Source organism: Neodiprion fabricii, chromosome 2 (assembly GCF_021155785.1).
Source record: "Neodiprion fabricii isolate iyNeoFabr1 chromosome 2, iyNeoFabr1.1, whole genome shotgun sequence".
Lineage (NCBI taxonomy): Eukaryota > Metazoa > Arthropoda > Insecta > Hymenoptera > Diprionidae > Neodiprion > Neodiprion fabricii.
Genome location: NC_060240.1, coordinates 15,035,095 through 15,055,541, shown reverse-complemented (window position 1 = coordinate 15,055,541; position 20,447 = coordinate 15,035,095). Strand labels below are relative to the sequence as shown.

At 40.8% G+C, this 20,447-nt stretch overlaps 1 protein-coding gene across 2 annotated transcripts; it reads right to left on the bottom strand.

The window, feature by feature from the left end:
- Positions 1–5,461: 5,461 nt before the first annotated feature.
- LOC124177046 lies at positions 5,462–20,157 on the bottom strand. 2 transcript variants are annotated; one of them, XM_046559094.1, is made up of 8 exons: positions 19,599–20,157; positions 18,469–18,636; positions 16,006–16,190; positions 15,273–15,514; positions 12,709–12,996; positions 8,394–8,733; positions 7,457–7,769; positions 5,462–6,725 (listed from the first exon to the last, which is right to left on the bottom strand). In XM_046559094.1, exons 2-8 carry the CDS (start codon positions 18,628–18,630, stop codon positions 6,519–6,521), a joined length of 1,737 nt encoding a protein of 578 aa, XP_046415050.1. In that variant the 5' UTR covers positions 18,631–18,636; positions 19,599–20,157; the 3' UTR covers positions 5,462–6,518. The 2 variants fall into 2 exon arrangements, with proteins under 2 accessions (XP_046415050.1, XP_046415051.1); XM_046559095.1 differs by having other exon boundaries at positions 19,882–20,157.
- Between the last annotated feature and the right edge of the window lie 290 nt (positions 20,158–20,447).

The window sequence follows — 20,447 nt, the reverse complement described above, 5'->3', positions numbered from 1 at the left end:
GGTTTTGTGGTATTGTTAAGTCTCCTGAATTATATTTACAATTATATATATAAATTCGCGGGGACCAAATTACCCCGATTAAATGTAACCTCATGTTCAATATCTGCACGTATATTATAGAATATGCCGATTATCATGACGCGAATGAATCGATTACATAGATGATTGCCCTAACAAGGCCCGTGACTTCGTCAATTTTGAGCTACAGAGGTCTGAACGCACCTGTTCAAAGAAACTCTCACTGTCTCTCTTATCCATCCGCGTATTTGATGGTGGTGGTTAATTTTCTCATTATTCATTTCAGCTAAGTGAGCTAAGTCTCCGTCTACAAGTTGGCACATATTCAACTGCGCATATTATATTTTTATGCTGAAAACCGTATAATTCGGCTCGTGGGAGCGCTCATCCCACGGACCAGCCTCGGGGAATTATTTGGCGAACCGAAAATTATAAACGAGTCTGGGTCAGTAGGTCGCGTCGCATTAATTGCGAGAATCGCCACGGGTCATCATCCGCTTCCGGGACTCTTCCCCACCTGTGATCGGTAAACATAAGTTGTTCGGTGTTGCGCTGATCGTTCGAAGTTCGTACCGTTTTTAAGATACTTGTTTCGGACAGTTGTTAGCCTTGAACCGTTCGAGAATATTGAAAAATATCGTTCTTGAACTTATCTCACGTCGGCAGGCATTGTATTTCGTGTGCAATACATACATGTAACAGTATAATATAATACACACTTAGATAGCATTTATCATTTCAACTATTTGACATCTGTACATATAAGTAAGTATTATACAATGTAAGACCCTTCGACTTTACCCTACTTCTTTCGAGCAAGAAGGACTTTCTCGACGATCGATCTCTCAAGATTACTTACACGTATGTACCCAAGCCTATACTTGTGACGTGAAACGAACGTTTCTGGCTGTCTGACTATTCTGACAAGCTAAAAGCCCTGCGGGACGGCGGGAGACTTGAATGCCAGGAAAGCGATGCCTGCTCAACTTCTACGTTTCGCTCTATATCTGTATATATGCGCATTGTTATGTGCGCCGCCGTTGCTAGGATAGATTTAAGATATATGTATATAGGTATATATATAAATACACATGTATTGACTATGTTCACTTTTACCGTAGCTTCTTGAAGCGAAAACAGCTTGTAACAATATCAGTCCTACTTTTGCTCTTATGATTCTTTTTAGTCTTATTGTTTGTGAATATTGAAAAATAAAATTTACCAAATGACGATGGAAAAATGAATATGTCAAAAATCAATTGTAATTCGATACCTCAAAAGACGCTGCACGGAATTATTTGATGAAGAAATTTGTTTTCACAACTGAGAAGTCTTCGATCACAACAATAGAAGATTGCTGTACGCGTGGTTAATTCGGAATGCAAATTCGATAAAACCGTGCAATTATTACACCACACGGGAAGCTGCAGAGAAAGAGAGAGAGAGAGAGAGTCGATGTACCTTTATGACTATTTCTGAACCCCGAGCGAGTGACTCGACATTATATTAAGATGATTAAAAGCGTACCGTGGAGCGAATCGTAGAATGAAAATGCAGTTGCATTCCGAGCTGCGAGCGCGCGCAACTTCCTCCGGTTCCAGTTCCTGTTTGACATGATCGCGTTATACGGCTGTCCCTACATGCACATCATACGAGGTCACCGATTCCTGTCCAATGTTGCGGCTAAAGCACTCTGCACGCTTGCGTGAGCCCATTTGCGCGTGTCGCGTTACGCCCGCGTGAAGCACGCCGCATGCGTGACATTAAAAGACGCATTGACGACGCTATGCGGAAGCACGGCACCGCGTCGCGTGCATCGTTCTGTTCAATTGGGTACTGCGGTGAACAATTGCATAACCTGGATCATTATGCAACGTTCATCACATTTGTCCATTCATTTCAAATTGATCAAAGTTTATTGTCCGTTTACTTTTACAGGGTGGTCATAAATTTTCGGGAAAAAATCACCATCACATTTCCACGTCCCCAAGACCCAAAACCTAGTTTTCCCTGATATTTTCTCAGTTCTAGTAAGTCACTAGAACATCAATTTTTCAGCTTATTAACTCTATGTTCGGTTCAAATTCAATTTGAATTGAAGAAAAATATGATGTTTCTAGAAGTTGCGTATATTGTTTGAGCCGAATTGTATTCTCGACGGAAAAAAGGAAACTTGTTACCGTAAAAAAATGATTTCTAATTTCCATGATGGAAAACTGATATCTTAAGTTTTTTCCATGACCAAATTAAAAATCCCTTGACAATACCAGGTTTTTCAGTTTTTACAGGTATGTGGGTCAATCTGTTTTACCTTTTTGTACATTTAATGTAGCTCATACAATATATATCATTTTTTGGGAAATCTCTACACGCATTACTATAAACTAGCATTATTTGTGTGTTTCTAGATTTCACAAAAAAAATACCTGAGGTTCATTTTTTTCAAATGTATTTATGTATAACTAGGTTATTTGTCGAGAACTGTTTTAGCATATATTCTACAACATTATCTCTGGTCTAATCGTCTAATTCTATTCGTATCTCACGGCTAGCTCAATTAATTGTGATAATTAGTGCGAACTGCTTCACAACCTGTATAAGCAAGAATCCACTTTGAATCTCCTGCAGTTAATCAAGAATATTTTTTGTTATGTATCGAGTATTCATTTAACTGTATCTTATACCCACGATTTGCGCTTATGCCTTCCCTTTTTGCCCCTCGGCTCGTTCCCCTCTTTTTTATTCCCATAAAGGTCCAACAACGCAGAACAGCCAACCTACTTGGGTCTTGCTGTGGCAGTAACTTGGAGTAAGGTGCGGCAAAAGTCGCAGGAATATTAGTTAAAATCGTTGAATATTTTATTTTTACTTAATTTTTAATCCCACAAATGAACAGTTAATCAAGCCTCGGCCTCACACCATATCCAATTATGCATCGTGCAGAATCTGATGATTATAAAAATCATTCGACTCTATTGCTTATAAAATATACTTAAATTTCTTTAATACCACAAAATTCCGTACCAAAATTCTTCAGAACTGCGTAACCTTTTCGAGTAATATTCAAGTGGAACGTTCAAGTTAGTCGATTGTCACTAATTCGAGCAATTATTGTAAGATGACAATGACAATAACCTCGGCAAAATGTGCGATTAGCGTAATTAAAATAACATCATCAAAATTTTTTCTACTGTTCAGGTGGCTGTTTTTGGTGCATGACACAGACATATATTATAATACTTTCGTACGAATTTGAAAGGGAGAGAAGATCCGGATAACGCGGTCGGTAAGACTGCGAATAATTGACGCATTACACAGATGACATTACGACATGGATTCATGAATCACTCTGCATGGTGTGTAAAATGTCTCCTAGGCACGCAGTTTCATTTCTATCCTAGGTGCGGCTTTGTGCCAAATATGCTTCACTCTTCGGAGTGTCGCAGCAGGTAGGTTTGTAAGTACATATATACAGGGTGATAAAAAGGTACGGAAACGACTATGAATCTCGCGGGGTTCGTTGAAAAAAAATTACCAAGGTATAGAATCTTAGGTAATTTTTAAGGAAGGATTCAACGGTGACCGTTGATTTGACCTTGAACTTGATCTTCCTAGCCAAACCTGACAACTTTTGTGTGAAATATTTCGGGTGGGATGCGCATCCTCAAAATTTGCCGCGTTATATTGTTACCAGGCATACTTTTGACCTTTATTTAAACCATAGAGGTTGCATTAACCCTACACTTTAACACATATATTTAAACGTAAGATTTCCCTCTCTTTCCGATCTTTGCACCGAAAATGGGGGTTCCCATTTGAAAAATCAAAGTTGATCTGAAACTGACATTGAAGATGAAGCTCAAGGTCAAATCAAAGGTCACCATTGAATCCCTTGTTAAAAATCACCCAAGATCAAGCCTTGGTAATTTTACTTGATCGAACCCCGCGAGATTTCTAGAGGATTCCACACTTTTTCCTCACCCTGTATATTGCATTTGTGTAAAGGAACGTATCATACACTGCACAGTTATGCCTCGGGCTGGGCCTTCCCGGTATCCGGAGAGATCACGATGGCCCAGCGATGCACCGGGTGCGGATACCTGACGGCTTATTTCCACAATACTCGATCAGTGTATCTGGTTCAACAGGTACTGCTATATTTGAGTGAAAATTCCACACATGCGTAGGATTAAATTTATATCTACGCGTCAAAATGTGCGTACAGGAAACCTGCTCCGTACGAAACAACGCGCGATATTTCAGAAACATTACAGCAAACCGATGATACTCTGCCAAGTTTGGAATATTTAATAAACATTGCTGCAAAGTAAGTTTAGTAGGCTTAACATATTTAAACAACATGGTAGGAACGTGACTGCTAGGTTTCAAATATTTCACGAACACTTGGAATCTTATTCATTGCACGTTTTTTACGTCTCGTTATTGCAGATTTGGTACAAACGTTATTTTCAAAAATAGTATTACGTCCTTTCGAAGGGACAAATGAAAATTGTACAATAAAATTGCAGGCTGTACATAAGTATCACGGGTTGTGCATTATGAATTAACGTATAACTATAACGAAACGAAGATTACCGATCACGTAACTCGGGTTGAATTGCCGTTAGAATCATAACTGGAAAAATGGTCGTGACTATGCAATTTGCGACCGTCTAGAATCGTATGTTACAAATATATAATTTTGAGTTTCCGTTTATTCTTTCCAGGTTTCTTTCAATGGATAGGTGAAAAATTCATTGCAATGTGTTACAATTTCAGGGCTTTATTTGTACATAACGATTTGCAATCGTTACATAGCTATTCAACTTGTTCAACCAGTTGAACGCATATTATACAGTGAATTTCTATCAATTTAAAAGTGACTTATACTTTAGTATGTTATTTATTTTCACACCCGTAGTTAACTTGCAGTCGACTAATGTAGGATGCATGCAATCACTTTTAAATATTCGCAGATTAAATATATTTTGAAAATTCTTACATAGATTCCGTCAAAATATAACGAGCAACAACGTTTTAATGAATAACAATTTTATGTAACTTACAAGCGTGTGCAAAAACTCAAAATAAAGAGAAAGCACCCAGTTAGATAAAAGTCAATATTCTAAAGAATTTCTATTCTACCATCGGAGATTCATTTATGGCTTGTAGTCGATGCACATATCAAGTTATTTGAACGAAAAGGGCAACGAAAGCCATTGACCCACCGAATTGGCTAAGCATTTGAATGATAAAATGCGGTGAAGAGACACTTTCCAGTTGTTTCATGAAACTTTCATTGCGATTAAACATTCAGGCCACGATTTTTGATTAAAATAAAAGCTGAAATAAAAATGACGCAGGAAGTTTATACGGATGAATAAATCGTTGAGAATAGGATTTTCAGGTATGGAGATTTCAATACGTAAAAAAGCTTGAATAATTTAGTGTAAAGGCTTGTTATTGTTGTTAGTGCGGCGCGTCCGCAATTATTATACATGTTTGTTATTAAAATACGTACAAGTTTTCAGTATATTAAAAATATTGATAACATTCCGCGTGTATATTTGTATAGAAAGACACATAACTCAACATTTATTATCTAACAATTAAAGTCGGGATAAACAAACACTCCATATTGTAATTTAAAGTGTATGATTATTTCGATTAACTGTCTTATAGCATGGCTTCTATTTTAAATACATTTGAATGATTTTAGTTCGTCTTGGAGCCAGTGGTTTAATCTCTTATATAATTATACGTATCAGTCAATCATTTACAAATCATCGAACATATTTGGAACATGCCGTACGCAAAAGTCTGTTTATAAAATGCATCTTGTCGCATAGTCGGAATTGATCCGACGGTATAACTACACCCCAAAAATATAGCAACCGTGTAAATTAATCGCTTGGCAGTTTGCAGGTGAAATTACCCGTCGTGACCTAATCTCTTCGATGTTTTATGCAATGTTGTTATCTAATCTATGCATCATTCATGGCGAGAACCGAAAGCAAATTGAATTTTCCTAGAAACAAACTCTGACATGTCTTTCAAGTAAGTCACAGAAAATACTCCGAAAAGAAAAAAAAAAATCTGCGCCATGACGAGTTCGATTCAGATTGATAATCAGCAACGAATATGATAAAAATTGAAAATCCTTGCTTTGAAATAAACATTAAGTCTGTTCTGATTTATTTCTTCGAAGTTGAATTCAACCTCAAGACTATCAAATTGTAATTGGTGACAAAACTGATAAACAATGCGATTAGTAAATCGTTAAAAACAGATATAATTGGCACTTTAACAGTCAAGAGATCAATCAATCACCTGATGTTTCATGATTACTCTTCTAATTACGTGACATAAATATACAAAATAGTATTTACACTTTATAAAGATGCCGAGGAAAAATTGCCAACTAGATAAATAACCGCAAAATAGTTATCAGCGCCAAATTTTTTGTCCATCCCTCGATTGCATTAGCTGACCATATTTCGTCAGTAGGGATGCAAGGCGGCAAGTCCGAGTCGTGGAGGCTCGGCGTAACTGTGACGATATCGACTGGGAGTCGCAGCTTCCAAAGCAGGCCTCGCGCTGTCCCGATCGAGTCCAGGATATCTCTCGTGGTCAGCCAACTCCTGGTAAGCTAAAGTCCTGGGTCGTGGTCTCCCGTGAATTTCCCTCGAGTCTCGAATTTCCCTCGGCTGATAAAATTGTCACGATTAAGCGAAAATTTTTGTGCAGGTAGTGTCTTTAATGCGTTAGGGGAAATATATGGCGGCGCAAGTAGCGATCAGCTGATGATACGGCAGAAAAAACGTGGCGCAAGCTAGCGGACTCATCACGCTTTGTGACGTTCGATCGATATCGAGCAAAACCCGTGATGAAAAATAACTAATGTTTGTAATTAAATACGATTCCCGTGACAGTTGGAGAAGTTTCCTCACCGCCACCAGAAAAACTGTGATAAGGGTAATTTGAGTCGTTGTAAAGGAAGAGTACCTCCGTAGCTGCATCTTTACCATGATGTTGATTTAACCTATAAAGAACTCTTGAAATTCATTTTCAAGTACAGAAGTTTCAATATACATACAATCAAGAATGTATGTATGAATAGTAAAATGTTGACGGCCTCGGTGTCATTCAAAGCACGGTGCAGGTATTGATACATAATGATCCGGTTGAATTAAGCGGTTAGTCGTGACCTTACGGACACGTTACATTACGGTGTCAGACTTGATCCGTTGATTTTACCAATTGTCCTTGTACTTTCTAGTGTGAAATTTCTCAAACTTCAAATGATGCTAGCACGTAAGGTAAGCGTACCAAGGGACAATAACCGGTACACTTATTTTGTGTATTTGATAAACACACACGTAAAATGAGTCGATGAATCGGATTGGTGGTGCGAAAAGTGTGTCCACTGCTTATATACCTCTCTAAGATCCCTGAAGTCCCGAAGGTCCCGGTGATCTTTGGCGATCGGAGGGTTCTCGTAGTAGCTCCTGGGCCTAGACCTGACGATTTCGGACTCAGGTGGTTGCTCAGGGACGTAATGATGGCCTTTGGATCTAGACCGAGCCCTGAAAGCGGCAGCGACGTCGGCGTCGCGGTCCATCATCATAATCTCCGCAGGATGAGTTCTTCTGACATGTTCCGAAGGCAGCGCAGCGGACACGGATGTCATGGCGGCAGCTCGTCGGTGCGCTTTTCTTTCCTCGTGAACGTGGCTGCGGGACGAAGCCAATCTGTGTGATACCGATGGTTCAGATTAAACGATCGTCGGGAATTCGCAGCAATAAATTTTGCAGAGCAAACATCTACCGAGCCTAATTTGGTCTTAATATCGTAACGAAAGTCGATAAGTACACTCCGCGGAAAATGAAACTGAAAACCTACTATAATCGCCGTATTTCTGGGACACGGCTTGCGTTATACCGATTGCTCTTGGTTTGTAATTGCTGACAGTTTCTTTCCATTTCTTCCTGCGACTTTCGCACGCCATACCGACAAATTTCTTATACTCATTATTCGCCCTAAGGGCATTCTTTTTTAACCGAGTCACGAACTAGTATGGCGTCAAAGAAACGGCCGAGCGTTTCAGGTCAATTCCACGAATATCGAGGTACAAAAACCCCGTGAAAGATGTCAGGCTTCTATTTTGTCACATTGCGTCAATTGATGTAAAAAAGGAACCAAAAAAAAAAGACTTTCCAGATTAGATACGAGAAGCATATTTTCCGCTAAATGGTCTACTCCGATACATTCGATCCAAGCCGCTACAGCCTGGTCAAATTCATCTCATATACGTCTTCTCCTTCACATTACCTTTTCGTTTTTATAATCTACTGAAAATTCAAGATTCTGGTCACCTGTGCACGGCATGATGATCTGGTTCTCTCTGTCTGGCGACTGCTGGCCTGGTAACGACTTCCCTCTCCATCGCCCGGAACATCTCTTTGGCGTCCTGGAACCTCTCCCGAGGGCTGACCACTTCCCCGGAACTTAATCGCCCCTGACAATGGGGGCTGGGCGATCGCTGCCTCGTTTCCGGTGCTCGTCGTGGTCTGGGAAGAACCGGTGAAACGGTTCTCGCTATCGGCGCCACATGTTCTGGACTTCTGGTGACTCTTGGCAGCGTCAAATTCGACCCCGAATCACCCAAGTAAAGAGGCGTGTCCACTTCTTCGGTTGGTCCGCCCCATTCATCCTCTGAAAGCATACAATTATTCATAGTAATTGCTGTATAGTGTTCAATGTGTTTGACTAATTGTTTTACTTCAAGGTCATAATTAGCAAAAGTTAAAATTTAAATGTATTATAATGTCAGAGAACTAAGAAAACAAAAAGAGAAATCGAAAGGGAAAGAAAGAGTAAAATGAACCGTTTGCGAATTCCATGGCGATTTGATCATTGTGCTGCCTTGTGCATTAAATTTGAATAAATTTATCGAGACTGTTTCGATTTGCGTAAGAATGCGAAAGTTCCCCGCATACGAGATGTCGTGTATTTTTGTCGATGAAAACCACCATTTATATTTGAATGTTGTTCGCTCAGGACGCGCGGAATTTATAGTCGATCTAAGAATATTTAGTCTGACGATAAAACGTTTTCCACTGTATTCTCGATGTTCCTCCGTTCTTTCTCCACGTGATTCTGATTATTTGTTAATTTTACGAATTCTAGGAGTTAGTATAACGTTTGACGCACAAGCTTTCCAGCGTCTTGATATTTTTCAAATTAACGTAAATCAATCTACCGTTTTTTACACGAAATATTTTTTAACTGCGTTAAGTGTAATAACAAACGTCCAAACTCATAGGAATTAGCGGGGCGCGTACAGTTATGGGAATACATGAGGTAAAATTTGAATTCTAAAGAGGTAAATAAATGGAGAAAGACGGGAGAAAGAGAGAACGCGGGGAGAGGACTATGGAGAAAGGTGGATAAGATGAGAGAGAAAGAGAGAGAAAGAGGATAGGTAAGGAAAGGCGAGAAAAGGATAAGAGAGCCTTAGGCTGTAGGCCGAGAACGCGGAACTCCTCCGGCCTCATCCGAGGTCGCATCACAGAGGAACTCTGCACCTGCTTGTTTCGTGCAAATGGCAGTAGTCAAACATTCCGCGCGTGTATATCGTTTACATGTATTTCAAGTGTTCAACATAAGCTTTCTCATTCATATGTTTACGTAACGCCGATCTGACGAGACGTAGCACGGAAATTGGGCACCTATAGTTGCCGTGGCTGAATCGAAAAAATTTTGTTCGCACCAAACTCAAAACCCATACAAGGTTAAAATATCCAGCACAGATCAGTTGCGAACATGCCTAAAGTTTTGAAAAGCGTTATCAAAATATTCAATAGGTTCATTGAAACTCTAGTAATAAACCAAGATGGCTGCCGTTAATACGCTTGCAATTTTATTTCGAATATACGATCATTTCTGAAGCGTATTAACTAGTCAATGCTAATTCACTCCCAACAAAATAATGGCAAAAATGTTTCAAATACAATTTCCACCTCGACGAAGGCTTCCAAATCCGAGAATACAGCTTTTGAGATTTTCCCCTACGCTTGCAAACATGTACCTATTACTTATCGCATACCATTAAAAATGAAAGCATGGATATCTGCTTCTGTATTTGTACGAAAAGTGGAATTAAATCGATTGCAAATGATCATGTCATCATTCATCGTATTCTTTCGATACATTAGAACTCGCTGTTCCGATTACCTGATTGAGAATTATTGCTGTTGCAACACAGTGAAACGACGTACGTCATCAAAATCCATCAGCATACAGAAATGTTTACAGCGTACTAAAAATTTAATCCATTCGAATGTAGACTCGACTGCTACGTGTTCAAAAGAAAAAAAAAACCAATAATAATAAAGAAAATCGACCATATAATTACATACAATGCATACGAATAAATATCTCCAGCACAAGGCGCGTTGTATGCCACGAGACTCCGGGGTCTGAAACGTGGCAGAGAACCCCGGGCCCGCAGGTTATTGTGGCTAACGGTATTTGTACGAGCTCGCGGAGTTCGAGGCAACAGGTTGCCGAATACGATCTGTTCGATTGCAGCTGGGGGGCCGGTTTTCTATCGACCTGTGTGCCGCCTTTATTTAGCTTATTTGTTTCTTTTTCACTCCCTGCTCCGGCTCTATATGGGTTAGTCGTGCTTCTGCCGCCTCGCTGATTTGCAAAAGCATCATATCATCGTCATTCGCATCTACTTCACCAAATACAATTCACAAACCCAGCCCGCTTGCCGATCGTGAGTTACGAGAAATTGTTGAAATCGACCTGCTCTCTGAAATTCTAGACTAAACGAAACGTTACATTGAGTGCTTTTATGGGTTGGTGGCAGAAAAGTGAGAATATACGTGATAGATAACAAAAATAAAATAAAAATTCCGAATAATTCTCACTTCTATTTTTTATTTTTTTTTTATCTTGCAAGGCGTTCGTCGCAAGTCGAGAGAGGCTTCGCCCCAGGTATCGTTTCTAACGGTTTCAACCTGACAACCATAAGAATCAATGTATCGTCTCTGTTCATTAGACTATAGATGATAGAACGGGTAGGCAGAGTATAAAATTCTACAGGTACGCATACAACCTGCGAGTATTTATATATGGCTAGAAAGTGTGCGCTTGATATTTTCTTCAGTGTACGTGTTGCTCATGCTGACGAACGCCTCGAAAGCCGGCAGATGAAATGTGGATATTTACAAATGAGTTACAAGGCATGTTCGTGATTCATGACGATTGGCATTTAGACTCTCGTAACAAAACAGGTTGGCTGTAAATATTTATACAGACATACCTAGGTATAGAATGATCATTTTCAGATATGCCGATGATCTTTTGGTAGACGTGATTTTCGTATACGTTTATATAAAATAACTGAAATTAAAAATCGCGGCTTCTTTCACGGAATAGTTTAACTACAGTAAAACCTCAGCCATCTGAACCTTCGAATACTTGACTTATGCGAACGTTGGCTGAAAAAATACATTGTCGGCCCGAAACACATATTTTTGCTCGCTAAAAAATGCGCAGCAGCCGTTCGCCAATTAACAATGGTCGACTAGATAAAACCAACCTAATAAAAAATAAGCTCTCGATGTTTGAAAGAATTTTAATAAGTATTTACAATTAGATGTTTAATATAGACTGTTTGTCAATTTAAGTTTGTGTTGTATACATTATCATCCCTCAAGATAAAAATGACTTTTCGGTTATCCAAACTTTCAACTATCCGAACTTATAGGCTCGGTTCCAATAAATTCGGATAATCGAGGTTTTACTGTATACATATACATACATTTAATGTCGAAAGTTTAAATAACATAATTATTTGATGCGGTTACGAATTTGTCCATTTCTCAACTTCTTCTATTTCCCAAACTCGTAAAAATCGATCGATCGTTTTGCCCGATTTATCTATAGATCCATTACAGCAGCGAAAAGTTTGCTGGCAGCTAGTTCTTTTTGTGGTGAATTGAAATTTCCTAATAATGGATACCGCTAACCATACCGGAGTTGAAACGGGAAACTCTGTTCTTACCTAGGTCGCGGTTTGGTCGGGATCCCGAACATTACGGGTTGGAAAAAACTGCGTAAATAATTCCCCGATACCACAGTGTCGCTACTCGTCGATCCGTGTCATCCGACTCTATTATCCGGTATCATCGACCCTCGGAAAAAGAGGTGTCACAATTCATTCCCGTATTTATGAATTCATATTTCAGCATTGGCATTAATTTGCGTAAACTCCCCGTACCTGATTTTAGAAGGACAATTCCTGTCTTTTTTTCATTAAGAATCAAGTCAGACAATGAAATAACACGATGACAGGTTGTACAAGGTTCTCTACGCCTTGTTAGTATACAAAATTGAGCTGCAGCGATCATCTACAGGTACTGAGGAAGCTTTAGGGTGTCGTATTTAATTATAAAACTGGATTTTCGACTCACATTTGGCTCTGTATTACCTCAATATAACGAACCAAATATCTCACAGATTGCACAAACATTTCTGTACTTTTGTATTCGCATTTGTTCAGTCAAAATGGTTTGTTGACAAACGCCTAATTTTCGACATATCGCCTGACCCCACTTTCATTCCCAGTTTCGATTCAGCTCAGCTCGCATGATGGAAATGAATGGACAGACTCACCGGAAGAGGAATCCCTCGATGGTCCTGAGGGTCGTGGACCGAGGGGATGATGGGGTTGGTACGGCGGCGGCGTCGCGGCGCTGTCTGATCCAATGCCGCTGCTTGCAGCGCTCCGAGTTCCGCCCCTGTCGATGGACGTGTTCGCTCCGACAATGTTCTGGTTCAAGCACCTCCGGAACTCGATTCCGGCCAAGTTACCCCGGTGTCTGTGCACTGTGTCATAATCTCTTGGAGGCAGCAAGATCGGACCAACGCGACCACCGTCTCGATCAGCCGAATTTCCCCTCCCTGAAACATGATCGAAGAAGCAATAACGAATGCTACTAATTTGTTCGGAATTCGGAACCCTCGCGAAAGTTCCGAACATTTGAATTCCGGCGTTTTGAGCTTACGGAACATTTCTGTTAAACGGTATCCTTATTTACGGTTGTTTGATTAACTGACTTCAGTTTCATGTTTATTCGGCATCCGATGACAAGCGTTTACTGCATTTCCGTCGAAGAGCACCAATACTAAGTCGTTGATACTCGGCGTGATGAGTTATGCGGCTCCATCAACCTGGGTCAACGTTCAACCCCATATAAGTGAGTCATGAGCCGAGTGACCTCAATGAAAGAATGCAGTACGCGGTTATTTCGGTCGAGTCGTGAAGCGAATCGTTTTAGCAATCGGTACGAAGCCCATATTCGTTGCGAGTTTCAGGTTCATTAATAAAAAATTGGAGTAGGGACTAACGACCTCGTTAATATGCGCGGAATACGCATTTGAAATCATCTTGAAAGTGGCCAGTCTGAATTTTGCACAATACTTAATGCAAGCGGACAGACCTTGATTGCTGATCTGTTGGCCCATATTTTTAACGTTTGTATTACGTTTATTCAACGAATAATCCCAGAATCGGCAGGATAACACTCTGTAATTGTAAGATTATATTGAATCTCGGTCTAGTTATCACAACGCTCTCTCATGCCCCGCGAGAATGGTAACGGTTATATTCACGCAGCTGTATAGTTGCATATGTTTCGCTTTGATCCAGAAAGAGAAACTTCCTGTATCTGATTGTTCCAACAAAGCGTGATTGTTTTCCTACAGACGATGCGAGGCAGGTGCTCGAGATGCATTGATCATCGATTCTCTCGTGTCTGACATTTTGAAAAAGTTAAACCCACCCAAGGTGCAAACATCTGGATTAGTGGCCAGGGCTGACATCCGGATTTACATTCCGCAATGTCTCATACCGCCTCTCAACTTATACTTGCCACAAAGTTCATTGACTAGCTTTGCGGGGGTGTGCACATAATGCCTGACCTTTCCTCACCACCGTGCCGTTGTAGTGCTAGAAGAGCGTTCACGGTGCATTGTAAAGCGATTCGGGTCGTTCCCATTGGGTATCACCACCGATACAATCTCAAAACTCTCAAACACCAAAAGCACAGTAATCGTATACAATCATACTTAAGCCATTAACAGCGATGAGGTTAGCTAATTAGAAGTTTTCGGAATGAAATCCCACCGAAAATGCTATTGATTATCTTCAATATGATCTATAATTTTCCAGTTACCTGAGACACTCGACTTGGAATTACAATCAATTGCGTACATGTTCATATCGCCGTATCGTCGATGTATGACGTTGACATAAATTTTTTATGTCACGCTTGACGGATATCATGACTATCGAATGCAGCTCACGTTGCGGTGATAGCTACGGTAGCTTCGAGTTACATAACATGGTGGGCTTTGATCGGAGTGAGCAATCGGGTTGCTTCATACACGTCGTGAGCGTGTGAAGAGGAATTAGAAGCATCAAAATTGCAAATTCAAGCATAGTTGCTCATCGCCTGATATGAAGATCAAACAAATGTGACCCAACACGTTTGTTTGGAGATGTAAATACTAGGTATACATGATTTCCAAACATTCATTTGGCACACTGCGAGAGGATTTAATGAAATAAGTCGTGAGAATCTTTTCACCAGCGGGGCGAAAATGTCACTGTTTTTACGTTGAATGGTTGCGGCCGAGTTTCAGTGACGGTTTGTGGGTTCTAACACAACCCGCAGTTCTACCATAGTTTGGAAAATTTATGAAACGGTTACGAGACAGAGATATTCGAGTATTCCGTCAAGACGATTCGAACATTTTCAAATTTCGCTACACGTTCACTGCACACTTCCGCACCGATCTTACATAAGTTATCATTTCATACCCCGTGATGTTTTGGCTGCTTCGGAACAACTTTCTAGCTGGCTATGCAGTTGCCACAAGGTGGGGGAGTCTTCTTGCAACTATAAGAGTAACCCGAGCCTGCACTCTGCAAGCCGGAAACGGGACGAAACGATATCGAATTCAGTTTGCAGGAAAAATATAATAATCTCGACAGAGGAACTTTGTCCATAACCATTTGCACCGGAATGAAATAATCCGTTCGCGATGGTCAGTTAAAAAATGGACGTGAAAAATATTTTTTAACACTAACATGTCCATTTCATTCGGTGTGGATCGCCAACTCTTTACAATAATGAAAAACAAAGATACGTGTAGCGTAAACAGCAATCGCTTACCCAGTTTAGCTCTGAGCTCAGCGGCCAAGGACTCGTAAATCGAGGCCGGCTGCACGGGTCCGTGATGCCTGAGTTCTCCGCTACCCTCGGAGGACTCTGACTCCCTGGTGCTGCGCCCGTCGCTCCCCAAGTTCGATCTGACCTTGTTCTCAACCGAGGACATTCTGGTCAAGTTCTCCGAGTGGGACGCCAACGCCTTGAGTTGTCCACCGAGCAGCTCAGCTGTCTCCACAGAGTCGCATCTTAATTCGGGAGAGAATTTTCCAGTCAACACTTTAGCATGCGTGAGTAATACAGCAGTCAGACTCAGGTTAGGATTCTTAAATTCAGACGCATGGACTAGCGGTAGAAAATTTATAACAGAAACTGTCATGGTCGTTGCATTTGATTTTCAGAGTGGTTTATTTTATTACAGATTTTACTCTATATTGATTTAATTTTAACAAAACAGGAGGTCGAAAGGTTGCACGATGGTTTCTGTGCCCTGGTATTCACAAAATTTACCTAAAACGATCAGCTGATCACCACTTACGACGCCATATTACCCTAACCACGACCATATGATCGTTTTGTCCAGTTCTGTTTTGTCCAGTTTCAAATTTGATTCCAGGAATGGTGGAAGACGATGAGAACATCTTCTCGGAATACTTTCACACACTTTGTCGTGATACAAATTTCGCTAACCTCAAACTATGAATCACTTTTTGTCCAATTTGAATCACTGTGCATTTACCTATACGCGTGAACATGGACGGGGTTATTAGTGGCGGGATTCGGTAAGAGAAGAGTCGCTGCCACGATGTCTTCCCTTTGAACAGCAGCCAGGACGGCATGGCCAGGCACCAAGTGTTTTACAGCCGACTTGGTCGATCCCCCAGGGTGAACCGTTTGAATGATTTTCAAACCTTTGCTGCTCACCTGTTAGACACGAACACAAGCCAATAAGAAAATTCCTCCGGCCCAAAACTTAGTGATTACAGAAAAAAGGTGCCGTAACGACCTGATCGTCAAGGGGTGCACCTTGAGGGATGCGAAAAACAATACTCATGCAATAACAAGCACGATACTCCGTTACACGCTTCGATGTTTAAGTGATTCACGTTCGAAGCTTGAAAATCTAATACTTAGGCGCTTCCTTCTTCAAAGTAGTCTTGCTGTTGCGTGAGCACATGGAATGGGTATTAAAATAATGACAATCATTACCACACCAAGTATTACAGTGGATAGACATAATAATTTATTTACGACCGCTTACATGTCAGCACCGCACCATAAATATTATAGGTTTGCGTGCATTGTACCGAATTGATTTCAGTGTTGTGATCTCGGTTGTGATAGGCTACAATGCTAGCATAAGAGTCTCGTAATCAGAAAAACATACAGTATATTTATGTGCGAAAATGTTCTTGAGAAATCTCAAAAATTTTCCCACCGGTGTATCTAAATACTATTATTATGATTATTTTTCTCTGTTTTTCTTCTACGGATTACACAATAATTATTCCTCGGGTCCCATGAGCTTGAGCCAGTTATTATGACAAATCAACAACGCGGTGACACCAAGAGACTTGGCTTTCTAGTGAAGCTCGGCTATGAACAATTAAGAATTACACAATGCCGCGTATTATACTATATTCGCACCGAGCAAGAATTACAATTTTGTAAGTTATTTGCTAAAGGTTTTGTGAAGAAAGTGGGCCAAATTCTCTCGGCATAGAATTAATTGTGTAAAAAAAATATAATTAGCATTAATTTTCCACTGTCGATTGCAACTGTCGCAAATGATATGTGACAAGCCTCGTAATTTCTAGCATCCCGTAAAAGGCGGTAAATACTTCTACCTGCGCGCATGGCGGCGCGTATCTAACTCGCAAGTTAACCTGTCGCTAGCGAGAGCAAAAGGCTTTCGTATTTTTCTATTTGGAACTCTCGATATTTGTGAAAGCCATGATATACCTGCTATACGCAGCCGCGTTAACGCCTTACTTGTAAACTGGAATCGAAAATATTTGCGGAGAGATCCGTTAATTCCGGCCAGGGAAATTTTAATTCGCTATTGCGAATTCGTAAAATCTGTTCAAACTTAATTCGCTGCTAACAGAAAAAGGGATTTGAAATTTGCGACGGATCTTTGCAACAAATCATCGATCACGATGGGCCGATCGATCATAACCGAGCTGGAATCATATAAAATGTTGTTTTTTTTCGATACCGAAACGAACAACAATTAAATACATGTATGAAAAATATTTAATGTGGGGAAAGTTAGTGCGAACGAACTATGTTTACGGTACAGCCGATGGCCGATAGATATCCAATGAGGTTTATTGCGTTACATAGTTACACACCGGGTCGTAGACTCGATTTCTAACCGATCCCGCTGCCTCGTTTCTATTCGCCTGAGTACACTGCAAGTGAACATTTTGGACGGGCGAAATATTTCAAACTTTGCAACGTTACGTTGCTGCAATTTATCATATATATATATTTAAAACTTTGCAAAGATGCATACGCAATGTATTTGAAATATTCCAGAATCTGCGAAGTTGCGTTACTGCAACGTTTCTGTGATATTTTAAACCTTGCGAAGTTCCGTTGTTGCATCGTGAGAGTGAAATTTTAAATGCCATTGCCGAATTATAGTTCGCTATAAATTTTCGGTGATATTTCAAGCTTTGAATATTTCAAGCTATGCAATGTTTCTGAAATGTTTCACACACAATTAAGTTACGTTATTGCAATATTTTCGGATTATTTCGAACTTCGCAAAGCTACATTGCGGTAATATTTCACCTTTCCGATGTAAGTTACTTTGCCACAATGTTTCTGCAGTATTTTGAACCTTACAAATAAAAGTTGCTGCAATCTTTCTGAAGTGTATAGTTCAACATATGCAAAGTGCAAGATTTTTCTAAAATATACAGCAAGGTTACTAAAATTAGCTGCTGTCACCATTCCTAAAAAGAAACGTTCGATCGTGATTCTTCCAAGCTTCAGAACTTTTGGAATAACTTTTTTATCGAAAAAATATGAAAATCAACCCTGTGTGAACAATTCATGAAATGAAAAGCAAAATACGGTTAAGAAAAATGTCAAAAAGCTCTCCAATATCCGCAGATATATTCGAATTCAGTTTCGAGGTTCCGAATGGACGAACGAAATGAACGAATTGCACGCGCGAATTGGTTCCACTCACCTGTAGCGTGACCTTGAAGGGTTCTTGAAGGCGTTCTCGCTCCAAAAGGTAGGCTATGGCACCGGGCATCGCGTCGACGCCCCTCGCCTCCCTCGCTCCCAGGTACCAAACATAGTAGGAGCATTTTTTGACATCCGTTTCTCCCCTGACCCGCAATGCCATTCCTCGCTGAAACAGACGGAGGAAATTCGTCGCAGCTCAAAAATAAACTCTAAAAAGTTACAAATATTGGGGTAGACAAATGTTGAGCATAAACATCCGTATGAATTGAAGCATTCCATCTGCATCACACCACACAACCACTTGGTTCTCATGAATAAATTCTTATTAGCGGACTGCGAATGTCGTCCTACACACTTTCTTACGATGCAGCGGCAGAATTCTAACATAACGTCGCTGATAACACATCGACAATACAGAGTAAGCCTAACAATGGAATTTTTCGTGCTGTTACGTGCGAAATACCGAGAGTTTTTTAAAATACTGGCCATTGTGTGTTGACAAACTTGCGTTACCGATTCCACAACTCCATGTTTCTTCACGTTTTTAAACCATAGCCTTTACTCTCAACGCTTGACGAATCTCACGCCCGAAGTGGTAGCGACAAACAGTCAACAATACCGTACTTCTATTCTTGAAATAGACTCAAAAAAAAAAAAAAAAAACGAAGACAGACGATAGTTCACATTATTCAACCTAATTACACGGTGTGCTCATTGAAATCGTCAAACAATCTGCAAACGCTGCGAATAATTGCGTATAGTGGAACGAAAATTAATTCCGTTAGTTGAGGAGTTGCCGAAACTAATTGTTTATTCATGTCAATGCTCCTGCTAATTACGCTACGTGCCGCTCTACAGGACAAAAGCAAGCACCCAAGTTAGAACGTCAGTTGTGTGTGCAAACGCACAGATTTCGGAGGAAATTATTAGCTACACTAATCTTCTCCTTTTTTCAGGGTTTGAAAGTGCATAGCAGGAATTGCCTCCGTTGTGTACTCGAAGCCGATTCCAGCTGAATCGACAGAGGAGCAGTCGAGTTCCGTTAAAGATATCGAAGAGTGTCGAATGATTTTGACTCGACGTTGCGAAAAGAAGGCGCGATGTGTATTGTGCGAGGTGAAAACTCACCGTTGTTGTTGACAACGAGCCTCGTTTTCGAGATTATAACTGTACCCGAATCGCTGTAAACCTTTCCTGGCCCTTTTCAGGAATCCTTGGCACACGATCAGTTTCCTCTTTGTGACGATGGTTGAACCACTCAATTCGGAATTAAGGTAACAGTGACACTGAACATTTACTGGACAGAATACGATCGTTGCACAGCTTGTGTCACGGTAGTCGATAAGAAGTCGTCTCACATTTTAAACACCACTGGTTATAATGGCACCTGTAGATTTTTTAAGGATTTTACCTGCAACCGTTGGGCATGTAAGCTCTACCGAATGGAGATTCGAGGTTCGCGTAAAGCGCTTGCAACGCCTCGTTCTGACGTCGGCGAACGGTTTCGATCGCTACACTGCCGCGGCAGTCCGATTCTGGCCTGGATTCGACGTCTTGTCTGCCTTTCCAGAACCCCTTCTCCAGCCACTGATGCCGATCCAGGCGGACGATCGTCCGCGCCGATTTCCCAGCGTAACTTCAGACGCCGAGACCACGAGCACTGCCAAGCTGATCGTGAGCTGAGCCTCCGTCGGCCGGCTCAGACTTCTTTGGCCTCTTCCCCCCCTCCACCAATGTAACCGCCTTCTTATACATGCCAAAGCCCAACCGAGACTCCAGGGGCTAGCTTCGTTTATGCCACGCATTGGAGAACTGCAACAAGGTTTATACGCCGTGTTCTTTTTCGTACGCGATCCCAGGTGTCTTGACATTTTTCAGACGCAAAAATGCCTATCCGCTGAACCTCTTCTCGGTACCAGATTGAAAGTTGAATTTCGTTCCATCGCAGGATTTAGCTACGGATGAATCGTTGGAATC